Raw genomic sequence first — 18,936 nt, forward strand, 5'->3', positions numbered from 1 at the left:
ATTCATTATATCTGTATAACATCTGCAGAGCATCATACAGTAACATAAGAATGACATATGTATGACATAACAAAAGTGTCTTAATAACAATAGGAAAACTTTTGCATGCCTTGAGCATCTACACAATGTTGTAAAAGCATACACAATGTCAAATCAACAACCAGGGCTTATTATTAATATTCACCTAACATCTGCTTAAGGTCACATTAACATCTAACATCAGTATAACATCCCAGTAACATCTAGTTAACCAACAGAGAGCATCTGCACAAAATAACACATAACCTCTGGAAAGCATCCGGATAATATTTGCACACCATTGTGCTAACATGTAGATAACGTATTTGGCATCACAACTACTTAACATGATGATAACATCTGTGCAATGTGATATGTTTATTTGTGTGTGTGCAGCAATTGTGGAGGGCGACAGCTTTGAGGAAATCTACCACCGCATCAAATCTGTGATTGAGGAGCAGTCAGGACCATACATCTGGATACCAGCACGAGAGAGACTGTAAAAACACAGACATACACACACATACATACACATGCACACACACACACACATATGCACACGTACACACACACACACACACACACACACACACACACACACACACATGCAGATCTGTGGGAAGCCGAAATGGTTGGAGCTCCTCATCATCCTTACAAAGACTTGAATCAATATGAACAAAGCTCTCTCTCTTTCTCTCTTTCTCTGCCTCTCACTCTATCTCTCTTTTTGTCTCTCTATCTCTCTCTCTCTCCCCTGTTGTGCTGCTTCCATTGTTACCTTAAAGTCGTGTTGACCAATCAGGATCAGACTGGTGGCCTGATATGGGAGGAACAAGCTAAAGCAAACTGAAGGAGGAGAACCAGAAGAACCAAGAGAACCAGAAGAATGGATTGAACAAGAAACAAACTGAAAATGGACAGAACAGAAAGAGAGAGAGTGAGAGAGAGAGAAGAAAACAAACTGCTGTTTGTGGACTTAAAAGACATGGGTCATATCAGCACACACACATATACACAAATTGACTTACACACACACACACACACAAACACATACACGTTCACACTCTCATATACACAAAGTCTTACAGTCTGATTAAGGACAAAATGAAGGTGCGTGGTAGGAGAATGTGAGCTCCAGAAAATGCTGTTTTTACTCCTGTGTAAGAGTGTGTGTGTGCGTAAGTGTGTGTGTGTGTGTGAGTATGTGTGTGTGTGAGAGACTATGGAGTGAACCACTGACTCCAACAGCAGCACCAATGACGATGGATGACGATGTGTAGACGGAGCTAAACAGAGCAAAAAAACAGAAAGAGGCAATATGAGAGATCAGAGGAGCACTCAGCACTTTACTGACACATCCCCAACCCCTCACACACACACACACACATACACACATACACACATACCCACACACACACACATACATACACACACAGTCTATTATGTAACTATAAACAAAACACACATAAACTTTAACTGTATGTGAATCCTCAACGCTCCAGACGTGCGAGTGAGTGTGAATGTGTGTGTGTAAGTAAGTGTGAGTGTGTGTATGTGTGATAGAGTGTATGAATGCATGCTTAAGGGAGTGTGTGTGTGCGTGCGCACGTGTGCTGGTGTGTTCTGTATAGGGCTACTGTTTACACGCAGTTCTACTCTAATCTGCTGTGTCTGCACAATACTTGGGGGTGGGAGGAGGGGCATTTATCTACACAAAGTCGAGCCGATGAACTACAAGCAAAAACTACAATTCACAAAGGAAGGTGGAGCTTAAAGCGATAATTCAGTTTCGTCTGTTACCCTAAAATGTAATCAACCAGCTAGAACCTGATTAGTGCTAATATACGTAGGTCCTCACTCCCCCGCTGGCCTGCACTCGCATTGCGTTTAAACAATCCGTGCCCGAGCACGCTTACGTCACTCTCTATTCAGTGAGCTTGCGAATGTTGCGGTGTTGTGCCGAATTCAACACCCCCGCCATGAAAGGCACCCTCTCTTGGGAGCGCGTCTTTTTGATAAAAGGGGAAATAATCTGCTTTAACTTACTTAGAACAGTCTCAGTTATAACAGTGATTATTACGTACATAGCGATACAGCACGCACTCACGAGAGGTAGTGCTTTTCCTGGCGGGGTGCTGAATTTGCCACAACACCGGCATGTTTGTTTACAGGATTGTTGCATCACATTACATTGCATTACATCATCTTGTTCCGTGCTAGGGTACGGATCACACACACGCTGCATGCGTACTGTGCTCAAGTCCAAGCTTTGGGAGGTAACTGTGGCCAGGCACGGCACGGATTGCCTAGTGTGAGTACACCCTAATATAACTAACAAGTAATATACTACGAATTAGCACTGGAGCTACAAATCTATTAAATAATAGAAGCATGTACCCCACCAATTAGCACTGGAGCTATAAGGCTAATATAGCTTATGGGGGGTTTATACTTCAGTATATACACTGCCATTTAGCACTAAAGCTATGAGGCTAGCTAATATAGTTCACTGCTAATAGTGGCATATACACCACTATTTAGCTCTAAAGCTACAGGTCTATCGATCAAATAATGGAAGCATGTATCCCCACCAATTAGCACTGGAGCTATGAGGCTAGCTAATAAAGCTAACTACTAATAATAGCATATACACACCATTTAGCTCTGAAGCTACAGGTCTATATTTCAAATCATGGAAGCATGTATCCCACCAATTAGCACTGGAGCTATGAGGCTAGCTAATAAAGCTAACTACTAATAATAGCATATGCACCACCATTTAGCTCTAAAGCTACAAGTCTATCTATCAAATAATGGAAGCATGTACAGAGGAAATGAGGCTAATATAGCAGTAACAATAGTCTTCTGAAGACAGTTTGAGGTTTAAAAGGCAAGTGGGTCATCACTAGTTAGCACTGGATATACCAGGATAATTAACAGGTAATGGCAACTTATTACCTACCTTACCAGTTAAGACAGGAGCTAAGAGGCTAATGTAGTTAGCTAACTAGTGATGGTGACGTATACACCATTAATTAGCCCTGAAGCTATGAGGCTAATGTAACTAACAGGTAATGGAAGCATACGACACACCAGTCAGCACTGAGGCTATGGGGCTAATAGCTAGCTAACTAGTAATAGTGGCATATACACAGCCATTTAGCACTGGTACTGTATGGCTAATGTAGCTAACAGTAGCCTACTAAATATCTCCACACAGTTTGAGGTTTAAAAAGGGAAGTTGGTGGGTCAGAAGCTTCCACTGGTTGTTAGCTACATTAGCCTCCTGGTTCCAGTGTAAAACTAAACATGTCCTAAGCTACATTTAGGATAAGAGGGGAAACTGTATTGTTGTTGAATTATTGCTTTAAAACAAATGCCACATTATTACATGGTGGTGCTTTACACACTGATGATGTTCCTCTTCCGGCCAAAACTGGGGAAAGGCAACAGAAGGAGAAATTAAAGCTGAAGTTCACGGACTTTAGGCTGAATTATTTAATAACATTCTGAGAAACAGGCTTTAGAGAATTTATTATAATTATTATTATTTATTTATTTGGGGTTTTATTGGTTTAGTTTTATTTATTTTTTTCCTGTAAGGGTAGGGGATCAGAGTTTGTTTTGTATATTGTAAAGAAATAATACTGTCAGGTTTGACTATATTACTGTACATAGAGACGTTTGTGACTGTAAACTTATGGGGCTTTGAATACTTCTGTAGAATCAGGGCATATTCATACAACACACATGCATCTGTCTGAGCCAAAACTACACTACACTGAAACTTAGCTGGACTACAGTACCCACAATACACCTATCAATATTACAGAACCCACATACACCAATCAGAACTACAGTACCCACAGTACACCTCTCTACAGAACTTTAGAATCCAAGATACACGTCTATACAGATTTCAGAACTTCAGTACATACAACACACCTTTCAGAACTACAGTACCCACAATACACCTCTCAGCTGGATTACAATACTCCACTATAATACACCAGTCAGAACTAAAACATTTACTGTACAGCTCCAGCTGTACTGCAGTGCCCAAAACACACCTCTCAGAACTACAGTACACACACTACGCAGTACAGTACAGAACTCTAGTACCCTAGTTTCCACTGTACATTCCTCAGCTGAACTACAGTACCCACAATGCATTATTCCATTGAAACACTATCATCAAAACTAAAGGTGCAACCCCGACAGCATAAACAGTCATACACACACAAACACACACAGACATACACACATGCCATCATGGGCCAGAATAAAGTGAACAATAAATGCAGAGCCCAGGTGAACAGAATTGGGGTACTGGTTCGATTCATCCTGGTATTTTTTGCACTTGGTGTGAATTCGGCTCTGATCTGAAACCTCAAGCTGCTCACATCTCTGCCCAGCGTTCTTCAACTCTGTTTCATATCGTTTTATTTCTATTTTATCATAACTACAGCGAATGGACTGTATACCAGGCATTACCAATGTATTTAAGATCATTTATCTTGCAAGAGAACAAGAGTTATCTCTATGATGAAGTGAAATGGATTAAAATTATATTTCAGTGAAACGCCTGTTGTAAATTAGCTATAAAATATTACTAATTAATTACATTAAAGACATTTTATGAAAAAAAATTGTGTGAGTCTTATTTATTTAACACATGATTGTGGAGATGGAAAATTATAAGGTGTGGTAGGAGTTATAGTGTGGAAGGATAGGAGAAAAGGAGAGGAAACAGGTGGAGAAGGATAGGTGTGGGTGGTGGAAGGAGGAGGGAGAAAAAGTGGGAAGAGTGGTGTGTGTGGTGGAAAGAATGATAGGTGTGGTTGGTGGGAGGGGGAGGGGTAATAGAACCAAAAAGGATTTGAAAAAAGTGGGTTAACTTAATTAATATTCACACTAATGAATCAATAGACCAGGGAACAATACTCATTCCTGTTACTGGAACTCACTTCTGTTCCTGGCACTCACTCCTGTTACTGGAATTCACTCCTGTTACTGACACTCACTCCTGTTACTGGAATTCAGTTCTGTTACTGGCACTTACTTCTGTAACTGACACTCACTCCTGGTACTGGAACTCAGTCCTGTTACTCTTTATGTTATGAGGACTGAAAGTAGGGACTGAAAGTAAGTAAAGTAGTTTTTAGCATAGAATTACAAAACATAAAAAAATGCTAAATGGCGGCTATGAAGCATGAGGACACTGGGCACATTCTAGTGATTTTCCCCAAATTTTTATTTAAAAATGAACTAATAAGATCTAAGAATTATAGGTAACAGGAATGAGTGTTGAGATTGACCTGCAATAGTTACAATAAGATCAAATATACAAAAAAACTAATGAGGGAACTTAATTTTAATCTTCAGAAGAACCAACTGATGTCACTTCCTAGATGTGCGTTTTTGTTCAGATGATTGTTCACATGAGGTAATGTGTTACAGTAAGTGGACTGAATGACAATATATGGATACAACAAAAATGTGCATTTTGACTTTGACTAATATGGATTTATTATGAAAAATATTTTTTAAGCATCGATGGGATTTAAAACAATGCAAAAAACAAACATCTCTGAAGGATTTAAATAATTATATTTCATGTTAAATGTTATAGTTAGAGAGAGCGGACAGGAAACAAATGCTATTTTTTAGTGTTGTAAGTAGTTTTTATTAATGTTTTTAATCACATATCTTAGGTTTGCAATTAGATCCATGTACAAGACACTATGCCTAATAATAAAATGTATTTTAGAGTTATTTTGTGTGCACATTTTTACATGTAATTCTTCATGTTTTCTGCATTTTTCGGCAAAATATGCCTCAGAAAGAATTAATCAAGGATTTATTCCAGATTGATTTAAAACTCCCTTCACTTTACTTCACTGTGTGACCAGCAGATGGCAGCATTTGTCCACACTACAGATCTCCAGGCCATCAAAAGTTCTGTTTCTTGCTCTCTGATTTTGCACACACACACACACACACACACACACATTCCTGCACTGTACCTTTTCCTTTTTCCTCTTTCCATGTTTCATCCCCTCATCCCTCTTTCTCCCTCATCTGTCGCACTGAGTTTCCCCTGAGTGAATCCCACCCTCTTCCTCTGGAGGAAGCTTCATAATACACACATGCTTCCTCTTACTGCATGTCTGTGTTTGTGTGTGGCACGGTCTCTGTGGGTGGTAGATGCCAGTTATAAGTTTGATATTTATGAGTGTGCGTGTAAGTGTGTGTGTGTGTGTGTGTTTGTGCATGTGTGTTTAGGGGTCAAGCCTGAAGGTGGGATGGATTGGAAAGCATGTAGGGCTAATTGATTGGTCACACTGACATCTGTACTGACACTGGAAAAGCAAATCTGTGTGTGTGTGTGTGTGTGTGTGTGATCTTTTCTTCCTTCCTGCTGAGGCTGCTGCTCATCTGTCACGTTTTGGTATGTTTCTGTTGTTTACGTGTGGCCTTACCGAGGATGACCTTCTGTTAAAGCGATAGTTCAGCACACATCTGAATTCCCTCAGCCCCCCCCATCTTCCTCTACATTACCCCATATATGGGTGACCAGATGACTGAACTTTGCTTCTTTTGTTTCAGATTTGTGTCAACTGGATCTACGAGGCAATTAGTTAAATGACAATAATAATGGTGCTGTTCTGAGTGTTTGGTGGGTATAGTATTGTAGTGTTTTTTCTAGGCTCTCCCTGCAGTTGAAGACTGTAATAGATTTTCATAACACTGCCATTAATAATATGGATAGCTGTACACATGCATTTGTTGACAAGCTGAGAAATACAGAAGCAGTACCAGGAGTTAGAGAAGTATGTGGACTGAGGTGGCAGAGTAGTATTAAAGCAAGGATATGCATAGCTACACAATTCTGGAAAGAGGAATGACTGAGATGCCATCAACATGAGTCTGAAACTGATATACTAATATAAAACTGGTAGAGATTGTGGTTTTAATGACCATAAATGGCTAAAACTTCATTACAAAGATAAAAGATTTAGTCCTGTTTAATTAATGTTGGGCACATAAAGTTTTTTATTGCTGTGTTAACATGTGTAGCTTAAGACATTGTGATACATACAGCATCTCACAAAAGTGAATACACCCCTAAAAGTTTTGTAAATATTTTTAATTATATATTTTTATTGGACAACGCTGAAGATATGACACTTTGAAACAATGTAAAGTAGTCAGTATATCTGTCAGCTTGTCTAACAGTGTAAATTTGCTGTGCCCTCAAAATGCCCTCACAGACGTCTTGTGCTGATCCACATCATCCTTTGGATTGATGTGGGGAGAGAGCGCCATCTGCCCACCCGGAGAGAGCAAGGTCAATTGTGGCGATCTACTGTTCATAGTGGCAGCGTTTAGCCCGCTGGACGCCCACCCCCCCTAGCTGTCACATGACTTTTGACTTGTCAGTGAATAGATAAGCATCTTTTCCCCAACTCGTATTAGTGCAGAATAGGGTCATTGTTCAGCCAGGGAACTGAACCATAGTCTTTTTTAAGTACATTTTTATATATTTATCTCTTGGTTGTTAGTTACACTTCTTAGTGGTGCAGCTGTATAAAGTCTCATCCAAGCGTGTTGAGCTTCGGTTTTGTTGTGTTAGCGACCGTATAAGAAAATGTGGTGCAACTTCATGATAGTATCACCATGTGTGGCTAAACTGGGGAGAAAAAATCAAATGTTGTCCTACCAGTCAGGCCAGTAGAGCTACATTGAACCTGAAAGTACATCTGCATGAATATTGAGCGTCTCTCTGTGTATTTGAATGAGTTTGAATGGTAATGATGTGGGAAGAATCTGCCTCGAATTCAACCTCACTTTACATATGCTCTCTCTCTTCCTCTCTCTCTCCGTCTGTCTGACTACGCAGAATGGAAAGAATGCCTGTGTGTGTGTGTGTGTGTGTGCCCTCCCATCCGATGGGCACTTAAAGCTGACCTTTGCCCCTACCACACACACATACACACAGACACACACTCCTGTTAAAATGCACTTTAGAGTCGCATTCCATCCACAAACCTGGATATTCAATTAACTCTCTCTCTCTCCACACACACACACACACACACACACACACACACACACACACACACTTACGCACAATACACTTCATCTTTCTCATCTTCCCGCTGTGTGCTTTCCAGACCCTCACTTTTCCCCTCCACTGAAAATAATGATCATCCATATAACCTCTCTTGCTCTCAGTGGAACTACAGTGTACGTTTATTCACGTGTGTGTGGTGTGTGTAGTGGACTGAGTCAACTGTATCAAGTGTATTGGGTTACAGATGCTAATGCTAATGCTAACAATGCAGAAACAGTCTTTTTTCCTTTTCTCCCGTCCTCTTTAGAGAGACTACAGTTCAGTAGGGTTGATTCCTGCCTACTCCTTCTACTTCAGGTCTCAGGCTTGTCTCATTCATGCCTGCTCCTGGTCTTAGCCTTGTTCTTTACCCACTTTCTCATGTCTCAGTCTTGTCTCATTCTTGTCTGAATTATTTTGTCGAATTTCTGCCTGCTTCTGGTCGTAATCTTGACTTGTTCTCCTCCACTTCAGGTCCCAGCCTTGTCTCATTCATGCAGGCTCCTTGTCTCAGCCTTGTTCTTTACCCACTTACTCATGTTTTCAGTCTTGTCTCATTCTTGTCTCAATTTTTTGTTGAATTTCTGCCTGCTCTTGGTCTTAATCTTGACTCGTTCTCCTCCACTTCAGGTCCCAGCCTTGTCTCATTCATGCAAGCTCCTCCTCTCACCTTGTTCTTTACCCACTTACTCCTGTTTTCAGTCTTGTCTCATTCTTGTCTCAGTTTTTGTATAATTTCTTCTTGCTTCTGGTTTTAGTCTTGACTCATTATCTTCCACTTCAGGTCTCAGCCATGTCTCATTCACGCGTGCTCCTGATCTCAGCCTTGTTCTTTACCTATTCACTTCCTCTCAGTTCTCAGTTCCCAGTCTTGTTTCATTCTTGTCTCAATTTTTGACTAATGTCTGCCTGCTCCTGGTCTTAGTCTTGACTCGTTCTCCTCCACTTTAGGTCTCAGCCTTGTCTCATTCATGCCTGCTCCTGACCTTAACCTTGTTTATTACCCACTTACTTTTGTTCTCAGGCTTGTCTCATTTTTGTCTTGATTTTTGTACCATTTCTGCCTGCTCCTGGTCTTAATCTTGACTCTTTCTCCACTACTTCAGGTCTTAGTCTTGTCTCATTAATGTGTGCTCCTAGTCTTAGCCATGTTCTTTACCCACTCCCTCCTCTTCTCACTCTTGTCTCATTCTTTTATCTATTTTTTTGTATTATTTATGCCTGCTTCTGGTCTTAATCTTGACTCAGTCTCTTCCATTTCATGTCTCAGTCTTGTCTTATTAATGTGTACTCCTAATCTCAGCCTTGTTCTTTACCTATTCACTCCTGTTCTCATTCTTGTCTCAATTTTTTTGTCGAATTTCTGCCTGCTCCTGGTCCTCAGTATTGACTACTTATCCACTTCGGGTCTTACCCTTGTCTCATTCATGCCTCAGTCTTGTCTCATTTCCACCTGCTTCTGGTCTCAGCCGTGTCTCATTCTTACTCACGCCTGGTTTTGGTCGTGTCTCACCTGCTCATGGTTTTGGTCCTGACTCATCAGCTTGTCTCAATCTCATTCATGTCTGTTCCTGGTTTTGGTCTAGTCAAAGTTCCTCTAGTCCTTATGTCCCCTTGGTCTTAATAAGCTCTTATCTATTTCTAGTCTCAGTCTTGACTTAATATTACTTACCTGTGATCTTAATCTTGATTCCTACAAAGTCATGGTCTTGGTTTTGACTCAAACTTTACTTGAGCTTTTCATTACGTGTCTTGATGTCTGTAGTTTACAGTCTGAAGTCTGTGCTGATTTGTGTTGTTTAGAGTTCAGTCCAGTGGGACATCAGTTCTAGTTTTTTTCTTCTGTTTTTCTTTCTTGCAACAGTGTCAGACAGCCTCTTTCTCTCTCTCTCTCTCTCTCTCTCTCTCTCTCTCTCTCTCACTATCTCTCTCTCTCTCTCTATCATCTCTCTCACTCTCTCTCTCTTTCTCTTTCTTTCTGTCTCACGCCATTTTGGCCTGACTGTAATTAAATCTGTGTCTGAATGTGATCCTTTAGTGTGGCGGAAGAGGCGCAATAACCTCTCTGTCACACACACACACACACACACACACAGTCCCTCAGACAGAGGTCACTTTGTAAGCATAAGCAAGTCTGACATACTTAGTCTGCTCCATTATATATCAGACTCATATATCAGACATGTCTCAGTTAGCCCCTCCCAATCGAAATTAAGTGATAAGAAAGGTTTTACATTATATTGTTTTTCATGAGGCCCATCATAAGGCAGTTCATCAGAACAGAACATATTTATACATACAGCTCTGGAAAAAAATAAAAAATAAAAATGATGAGTTTCTTTGATTTTACCAAATTAAAAACTTCTGGAATATAATCAAGAGGAAGGTGGATGATTACAATCATTAAATCAAGCTGAACAGCTTAAATTTTTGCAGCAGGAGTGGCATAAAGTTATCCAAAAGTAGTGTGTAAGACTGGGGGAGGAGAACATGTCAACTGTGATTCAAAACTGGGGTTATTCCACTAAATATTGATTTCTAAACTTTCTTTGCATTATTTAAGGTCTGAAAGCTGTGCTTCTATTTTTTTTATTTCAGCCATTTCTCATTTTCTTCAAATAAATGCTCTAAATGACAATATATCTATTTGAAATTGGAAAGAAATATTGTGAAACTGATTTAGAAACTATAGTGGTATCTTTTTGTTGTACAGTACAGTATATATCAATGTTTAATGCACAGTGTGTTTAATTGTAGGGGGTGGAAATTTATGGTTTAATTCTGCTTAATAAACTTACACAGATAAACAGTAAACAAAGTCCAGCTACAACTCCAAGTCAAACACACTCAATCTCTCTCTCTCTCTCTCTCTCTCTCTCTCTCTCTCTCTCTCTCTCTCTTCCACACACACACACACACACAAACACACACACACACACAGGTTCACACAGGTTGTTGGGGTCATTTGTCGGTGTTATCCTGCTGAAGAGTGACACTAATGACCCTGAGATAACTGAGCGTCTGAGAGAGTGTGTGTGAGTGTGTGCCTCTCAGTACCCTGGTTACCCACATCAGTAGATGAAAGTTTCCGGGCCTCCGGGAGTGTGTGCGCGAGTGTGTGTGTGTTCTCCAGTTCTGCTGAGTTTCACTCACCACCTCCAGCTTATCTAGAGCTCTGAAAATCCATCAGTCTTCAGGTGATCACCCAGAGAGAGAGAGACAGAGAGAGACGGAGACACTATGCTCACTGTCCGCTTCACTACAAAATCAACTATTATTCCTCTCTGACTCGTTACAAACTCAACTACACTCTTATTACAAACACAACTTTCCTCTCTTCTTCATTAAAAACTCAACTATGCTTCCATCCTCTTTGATAAAACGCAACTATGCTTCCATTCCATTTTATTACAGTGTCATTAATGCTATATCCAATTTATTACAATCTCAATTTCAGTCTTTTTCCACTTTATCCAATGTATTACGAACTTAACTTTTCTCCCTGTCTGCTTCATTTAAAACTCAACTATGCCCTCCATCCACTTCATAAAAATCCATTCATGCTTCATGTCCGCTTCATTTCAAATTCAACTGCCCATTAACTTCATTATTATCCACAACTACACACCCCAGCTGCTACTACAAACTCAACTATACTGCCTGTCGGCTTTAATACAAACTCAAATATACTTCGTGTTAGCTTTACTACAAACTCAACTACCCAGCTACTTCACTACAAACTCATCTACACTGCTTGTCTGCCTTACTAGAAATTCAACAACCCAGCTACTTCCTTTCAAACTCATCTACACTGCCCAGGTACTTCACTACAGACTTAACTGCCCACCGGCTTTAATACAAACTCAACTACACTCTTAGTCCCCTTTACTACAAACTTAACTGCTTTAAAAAAAACTCAACTACACTCCCCAGCTAGTTCACTACAAAGCCATCTACACAGCCCATTGGCCATTCAACACAAACTTAACTACACTCTTTGATCACTTAAATTCAAAAACAGTTATACTCTTTGTCTACTTCACTAAAGACTCATCTACACTGCCTGTCTGCATTACTACATGCTCAACTACCCAGCTGCTTCACTAAAAACTCAATTACACTTCCCATCTGCTTCACTACAAACTCAACTACCCAGCTGCTTTACTACAAACTCAACTATACTGCTTGTCAGCTTTAATACAATCTTAACTACACTCTTTTCCCGCTTTACTACAAACTCAACTACCAAGCTGCTTCACTACAAACTCAACTACACTTCCCATCTGCTTCACTACAAACTAACCTACCCAGCTACTTCACTACAAACTCAACTACAAAGCTGCTTCACTACAAACTCAACTGCTTCAATACAAACTCATCTACACTACCTGTCTGCTGTACTACAAACTTACCCACCCAGCTGCTTCACTACAAACTGAATTATACTGTCAATCGGCATTATTACAAGCTCAACTACATTTTTTTCCACTTCACTGCAAATTCAACTGCTGTAATACTTAACAACACTCTTAATGCACTACAAACTTATTTACTCAGCCCACTGGCTTTAACTCAAACTCAACTATACTCTTTAATCACTTTACTACAAACTCAAATGCTTTAATACAAACTCACCTACACTGCTCATCTGCTTTCTGCAAACTCCACTACCCAGCTGCTTCACTACAAACTCATTTACACAACAACTGCTTGTCATCTTTAATACAAACTCAACTACACTCTTTGTCCACTTCACTACAAACTCAACTACACTGCCTGACTGCTTTATTTCAAACTCAACTACACTGTCTGACTGCTTTATTTCAAACTCAACTACACTGCCTGACTGCTTTATTTCAAACTCAACTACACTGTCTGACTGCTTTATTTTAAACTCAACTACAGTGCCTGACTGCTTTATTTTAAACTCAACTACACTCTTTGTCCACTTCACTACAAACTCAACTACACTCTTTGTCCACTTCACTACAAACTCAACTACACTGTTTGACTGCTTTATTTCAAACTCAACTACACTCTTTGTCCACTTCACTACAAACTCAACTACATTCTTTGACCACTTCACTACAAACTCGACTACAGTTCTTATTCACTTCAATACAAACTCAACTATGCTCCTGATGCACTTTAACCCAAACTCAACTGCAATCTTTGTCCACTTTATTACCAATTCAAGTACACTGCACTTCTCAACTGCGCTCCCTATCCAGTTCAATACAAACTCAACTTTGCTCTCAGTGCACTACACTACTTTACATTACATTACACTACTCTGCTTGGCCACTTCATTACAAACTCATCTACACTCCCTGTCTGCAAACACACTGAGTATCTGTGGGTGATTTATAGTGCTGGTAAAAGTGTTATATGACTCATCACGGTAAACACAGCGTTAACTCTTACAGTCAGGGTCAGACTGAGAGACTCCAACGCCGTCTCTGAATCTTCTTCAGAGTCCAGCTTATTAAACTGAACTATCAGTGAACTAGTGTTCCTGCAGAATACATTACTTTGTAGATAAATTATCATTTAAATCACACTAATTAATACACCTTACATGACTCTGCTGCTGGATCAGGTGTGTGTAATTGTGTGTGTGTAAGTGTGTGTGTGTGTTTGATTTGGATCTAGAATGCTCTTATTAAAAGCTTACAGACAGAGACAGAACAGCATGAGAATCTCCCCCACACACAAACACATACTGGGAGGAATGGGATGAGGTCATTAAGTGTGTGTGATGTTTTTCTCTTTGTGTCCTTTCCATTCTTTTCTGACAGAGATATCAGTTATGACTCTCGTCCCTGGGGACTCTCTCTCTTTCTTCCTCTCTCGCTCCCTCTCTCGCTCCCTCTTTCTGTTATATTATCAGTGAGATCATCAGAGAGGCATTCAGGCGTCTTTTCAGTTTGTTGTGTCTTTGGGGACTCAAAAGTAGCAAAGTGACCTCTTTCACACACGCGCACACACACACACACACACACACACACACACACACTACAGAGACTACCACATGTGAACGACAGCTGTCAACAAGTTCATTACATTTATTATTGTATTTAATCCAGATTGATGATATTTGTTTCTGACATTCTTTATTATTTAATGTGGGTTTGAAGAATCAATAATTGTACAATAATAAATACATATTATTAAGATATAGAGTAATTGGCTGATCATTGAGTATAACTATGAACGTAACAGAATGAATCACACTTGTACAACATGATGGTAATAATTATAATGAAGGTATTACTTTACATGCATGGTCCATTGTAGATCCCTCATAGATGCTCATCTAACTTTCAACTAATATTAAACTGAATATATATTAAATGCAACTGAACTCTCAGCTAAAAGTACATGATTCTCAATGCTTATGCTAACCTTAACCCTAACCCTAAATCAACCCTTAAACTTAGGCTTTGACTGTTAAGTTTAGGGTTAGATGTAAGTGTTAGGTTAATGTCAGAATTAGACTTATGTTTATAAGTTGATTTAAGGTTATGGTTTAGGATTGATTTTAAGGTAAGGGTTAAGGTTATGTTTTAGAGTTGATTTTAAGGTAAGGGTTAAGGTTATGTTTTAGGGTTGATTTTAAGGTTAGGGTTAAGGTTATGATTTAGAATTGATTTAAGGTTAGGTTTTAGGATTGATTATAAGGTTATGTTTTAGGGTTGATTTTAGGGTTAGGGTTAAGGTTATGTTTTAGGATTGATTTTAAGATTAGGTTTTAGAGTTGATTTGAGGTTAGGGTTAGGATTTAGTGTTGATTTTAAGGTTAGGGTTAAGGTTAGGATTTGGGGTTGATTTAAGGTTAGGTTTTAGGATTGGTTTTAATGTTAGGGTTAAGGTTATGATTTAGAGTTGTTTTAAGGTTAGGTTTTAGGGTTGATTTGAGGTTGGGGTTAAGATTAGGATTTACGGTTGATTTAAGTTTAGGTTTTAGAATTGATTTTAAGGTTAGGGTTAAGGTTATGATTTAGAGTTGTTTTAAGGTTAGGTTTTAGGATTGATTTTAAGATTAGGGTTAAGGTTAGGTTTTAGAGTTGATTTGAGGTTAGTGTTAAGGTTAGGATTTACGGTTGATTTAAGGTTAGGTTTTAGGATTGATTTTATGATTAGGGTTAAGGTTAGGTTTTATGGTTGATTTAAAATTAGAGTTACTATTAGGTATACATTCAGTTACATTCAGCAGAGAATCATTTACATTGAAATAAGAGATCAGATGTATTTATTGGACATTTTAGTCATTTTAGTTGAAAGTTTGTTGAACATCTATGGGGCACCAACAAGGTAGCATCCAAGTTAAGTATTACCATAATTTACCGTAATTATTAACACAATCTAATGTGGCAAACTGTAATTAATCATACAGTATAATGTAATTGATCATGCTTCCCTAATGATTAGTTGGGAAATAATTGTGATTGGTCAGAGTGTCCATGCTGACCCCTCTCCACCATCGCCTACAGTGGACACGCCATCAGCAAATCTGGACCTCAGAGCTTTATCTGATACGTCCTGTTTTTTACAGGGTCTACAGTAGCGTCTGCCTCTGTACAAAGGGAAGTGTGTGTGTGTGTGTGTGTGTGTGTGTGTGTGTGTGGAGCCAGGCAGGAAGTGGTCTAGCCCATTAGGTGAGTGATGCGAAGGTCAAAGTTCAGCAGCTCCCTTCCCATTTCCTGTCTTGGACTGACTGCCATGATGTCACTGTAAGAAGTGGCCAATCGGGGCGGGGCATGGCGGCCCATTGTCGTGGCAACCCCTCGGGACTCCTCCCTCTTCACTGTAACTGGACATTTCTGTGTCAGTGCTCTCTGGTGTGCAACCACGGTCACATTACACACACACACACACACACACACACACACACACACACACACACACACACACACACACACAGTCCCAGAGCTTCAAACTCAGCCACAATACACTTCTACAGAAACAGGTGTGTCTGCCTGACAGAGAGAGAGAGAAACAGTAGACAGACAGAAGCTGGTTTTCATCCACCAAACCGTTTTTTTTTTTTTTTTTTTTTTTTTAAAAAGCCAAATTAAAAATACTAATTAATATTCATAGAAATTAATAATATTGCTAAAACAAAAATGAGATAAACAGTTTTGAATTAATTAATTTAAATAATGAATTAATGACAAATTAAGTCATAAGTGCCTCTGGCAGGTCCTATACTACTACCCTATACTACTTAATATAACCCAGTAGTTTTGAATGTTAAATTTTGACATTATTAAATATTAATTTGACACTATCAGTGGTGATTAAACACTTTAATAAAAACAAATGTATGCATGACTGAGCTCAGGTCTTAATTGGCACCTTGTTCTGGGTAATTGCTCTAGTGCCTGATGCAGTCCTCCAGGTGGACGGTCGTTTCCGGTTGAGGGTGCGCTGTGCGCTATTGGCTGCCACTTCTCACCGGTGTGTGGATGAGTGCTGGGTATGAATGGTTGTGTTTAATAAGTGTAAATACTAAAGCGTCCTTGGATTTCTAGAAAGGCACTATATAAGTTGAACTTCATTTATTCATTCATCTATACTACTCAACATGACCCTATTCTCCCCTATATTCTCTATACTACCCTACAATCCCCATACTACTGAATTGCCCCAATACTACCATATACCTCCAATAATATATATTCTCTGTATACTCCCCTATGTTCCCTTATACCACCCTGTAATCCATATGCTACCCTATAATAGCCTACAATCCCTAAACTATCCTATACGTCCATACAACTATACTATGCTCTGCACAGGTGTCCAGCTTAAATAAATCGATGGCAATTCTCTTATCAGTTGGTACGTTTGGCCACAAACTGGAACTAAGGGTCCAATTATGACAGACAACAGACAGATTGTTTTAGACATTCTGAAACAATGTCTCTGCACTGTTTGCTTCTTTTGCACCCCTCTGATCATTTGTATTTGAGCATAACATTTGTGTTTGCACAAAATGTTTAAATGGATATTTACAGAGAGTGTAATTCACTTTTACTCCACTGCAGTAAATACAAAACTGTGCCATGAGTAAACACCTGTACACATGCATTTTTGGACAATCTGGAAGCATTATCTAAAGGCTTACGCTACCTCCCGGCCGCTGCAATGTAATGTAATGTAAAGTGAAGGAAGTACGTTGTCTGAGGCTGAACAGTAACTTAACATAATTTTATACAAACATGCAGGTGTGGAGAAAGAGCAAGGTCTAATGCTCCACTACAGTCCCATAGATCAACAGCAGCATTGCAGCTCAGATGTCATTCTTCCTACTACAGTCAGTGAAGTATACTAATGATTCTAGTGCTGATATGTTAATGTAAAACTGATGAAGAGTGTTATTTATGCATTTTTTAATGTGTTTGTGGCTGATACATGTTTAAATACAGTGCCTTACCCAGCATTGAGTTCCGTGAACGAGACGAGAGTGAGCAGAGGGAGTGAAAGAGTGAACTGATAACACAAAGATCACTGCTCACACAGAAACTGTATACTGTCTGTGTGTGCATGTGTGTGTGTGTGTGTGTGTGCGTGTGTGTGTGTACAGCTTTTTAGACCAAAGTCTCTTCACACTCATTCCTCTCTCTCTTTCGGCCATGACTCATGTCTCTGTGGTCTGTTTTTATTTTCTTCCTCTTTCCACTCCTTTATTCCCAAACTCTGCTGCTTTATTCCCTTTCTGTCCTGGAATAATGGTCAAATAAAGCTTTTTCCAATCCACACAACTCTTCTACCCCCCCCCCCCCTCTCTCTCTCCTCTCTCTCTCTGTCTGTCCTCTACTCGTTTAGCATCAGTTTTTGTGTTTCTGTGACTAAAATATTTAAATCGACAACAATAAAGATTTTTTAATTTGATTAATTTTAAGAATTATCATTCTGAAATAGTTTTAAATGTTTAAAAATGTGGTTCACGAGTTGTTCTTTTTGTGGCTTTACAGAACACTGCAGTGTTCTGTAAAGGATTACATTTATAGTGTATAATCTGTGCATACAACTTTTTTAAATATAACATTCAAAATGTTAAGTTTCTAGAGTATAATCTGCACAGTGTAACATTTGTAGAGCATGATCTGTGAAGTGTAATTGTAGGAAATAATCTGTAAAGTGTAACAATTATAAAATATAATGTGTAAAGTGTAACATATAAACAGTGTAATCTGTAAAGTGTAAAAAATAAAGTATTAAAAATGTATTTTAAAAAAGTGTTACAGCTCTTCACAATTTGAGGAGAGTGTGGCATGTTTAGAACCATGCTAATTGGTGGATTATAGGCTCCCATTGCTTGTTAGCTACATTAGCATCGTAGCTCCAGTGTGAAACCAAGACCAAACATGATTCGTCTGATTGAGAAAAGGGCAGAGAGAGAAGTTTACAGCATCCTGTGCAGAGCGGTGAGGTGAGATACACGTGTTATTGCTGATTATTCGTTCTTCACTCTTCTGTCGCTTTTATGGCTTTGTTGACAACTGTGTTCTTTCATTCACACTATGCTAATCCCTCCCAGTAATCTACCCTTACCACCAGCACAGGGAGAGAGAGAGAGAGAGAGGTGGTCGGGGTAGTGTCAGTAACTGCTGATCACTCTCAGACGAGGGTTCTGTAAATGTTTATGAAACTTTGTTTACTGACCAAGATAGATCACAGTTTAGACCACTTACCTTTAGGCTGTGTGTGTGTGTGTGTGTGTGTGTAGCTGGAATGAACACAGTTGAGGTGAGGTGAGAGTCTTTAATCTTTTGTGAAGGACACAAGATGTTTAG

At 39.3% G+C, this 18,936-nt stretch overlaps 2 protein-coding genes across 9 annotated transcripts in view; one reads left to right on the plus strand and one right to left on the minus strand.

The window, feature by feature from the left end:
• Nucleotides 1-4,667, plus strand: part of dlg4b (discs, large homolog 4b (Drosophila)) — a 70,805-nt gene extending 66,138 nt beyond the window's left edge. For 5 of the 8 annotated variants that reach the window (XM_049463189.1, XM_049463190.1, XM_049463193.1 and 2 more), the window contains 2 exons: nt 415-517; nt 804-4,667. In XM_049463189.1, the coding sequence (XP_049319146.1) occupies nt 415-517; nt 804-858 (158 nt within the window). In that variant the 3' untranslated portion in view covers nt 859-4,667. Of the gene's footprint in view, nt 1-414 lie in introns of all 8 variants that reach the window. The other 3 variants (XM_049463191.1, XM_049463192.1, XM_049463196.1) reach the window with 1 other exon arrangement.
• Nucleotides 1-18,936, minus strand: part of LOC103037426 (C-reactive protein) — a 190,755-nt gene that overhangs the window by 88,102 nt on the left and 83,717 nt on the right. The window lies entirely within an intron of this gene.

Source organism: Astyanax mexicanus, chromosome 13 (genome assembly GCF_023375975.1).
Source record: "Astyanax mexicanus isolate ESR-SI-001 chromosome 13, AstMex3_surface, whole genome shotgun sequence".
In the NCBI taxonomy this organism is placed as follows: domain Eukaryota; kingdom Metazoa; phylum Chordata; class Actinopteri; order Characiformes; family Acestrorhamphidae; genus Astyanax; species Astyanax mexicanus.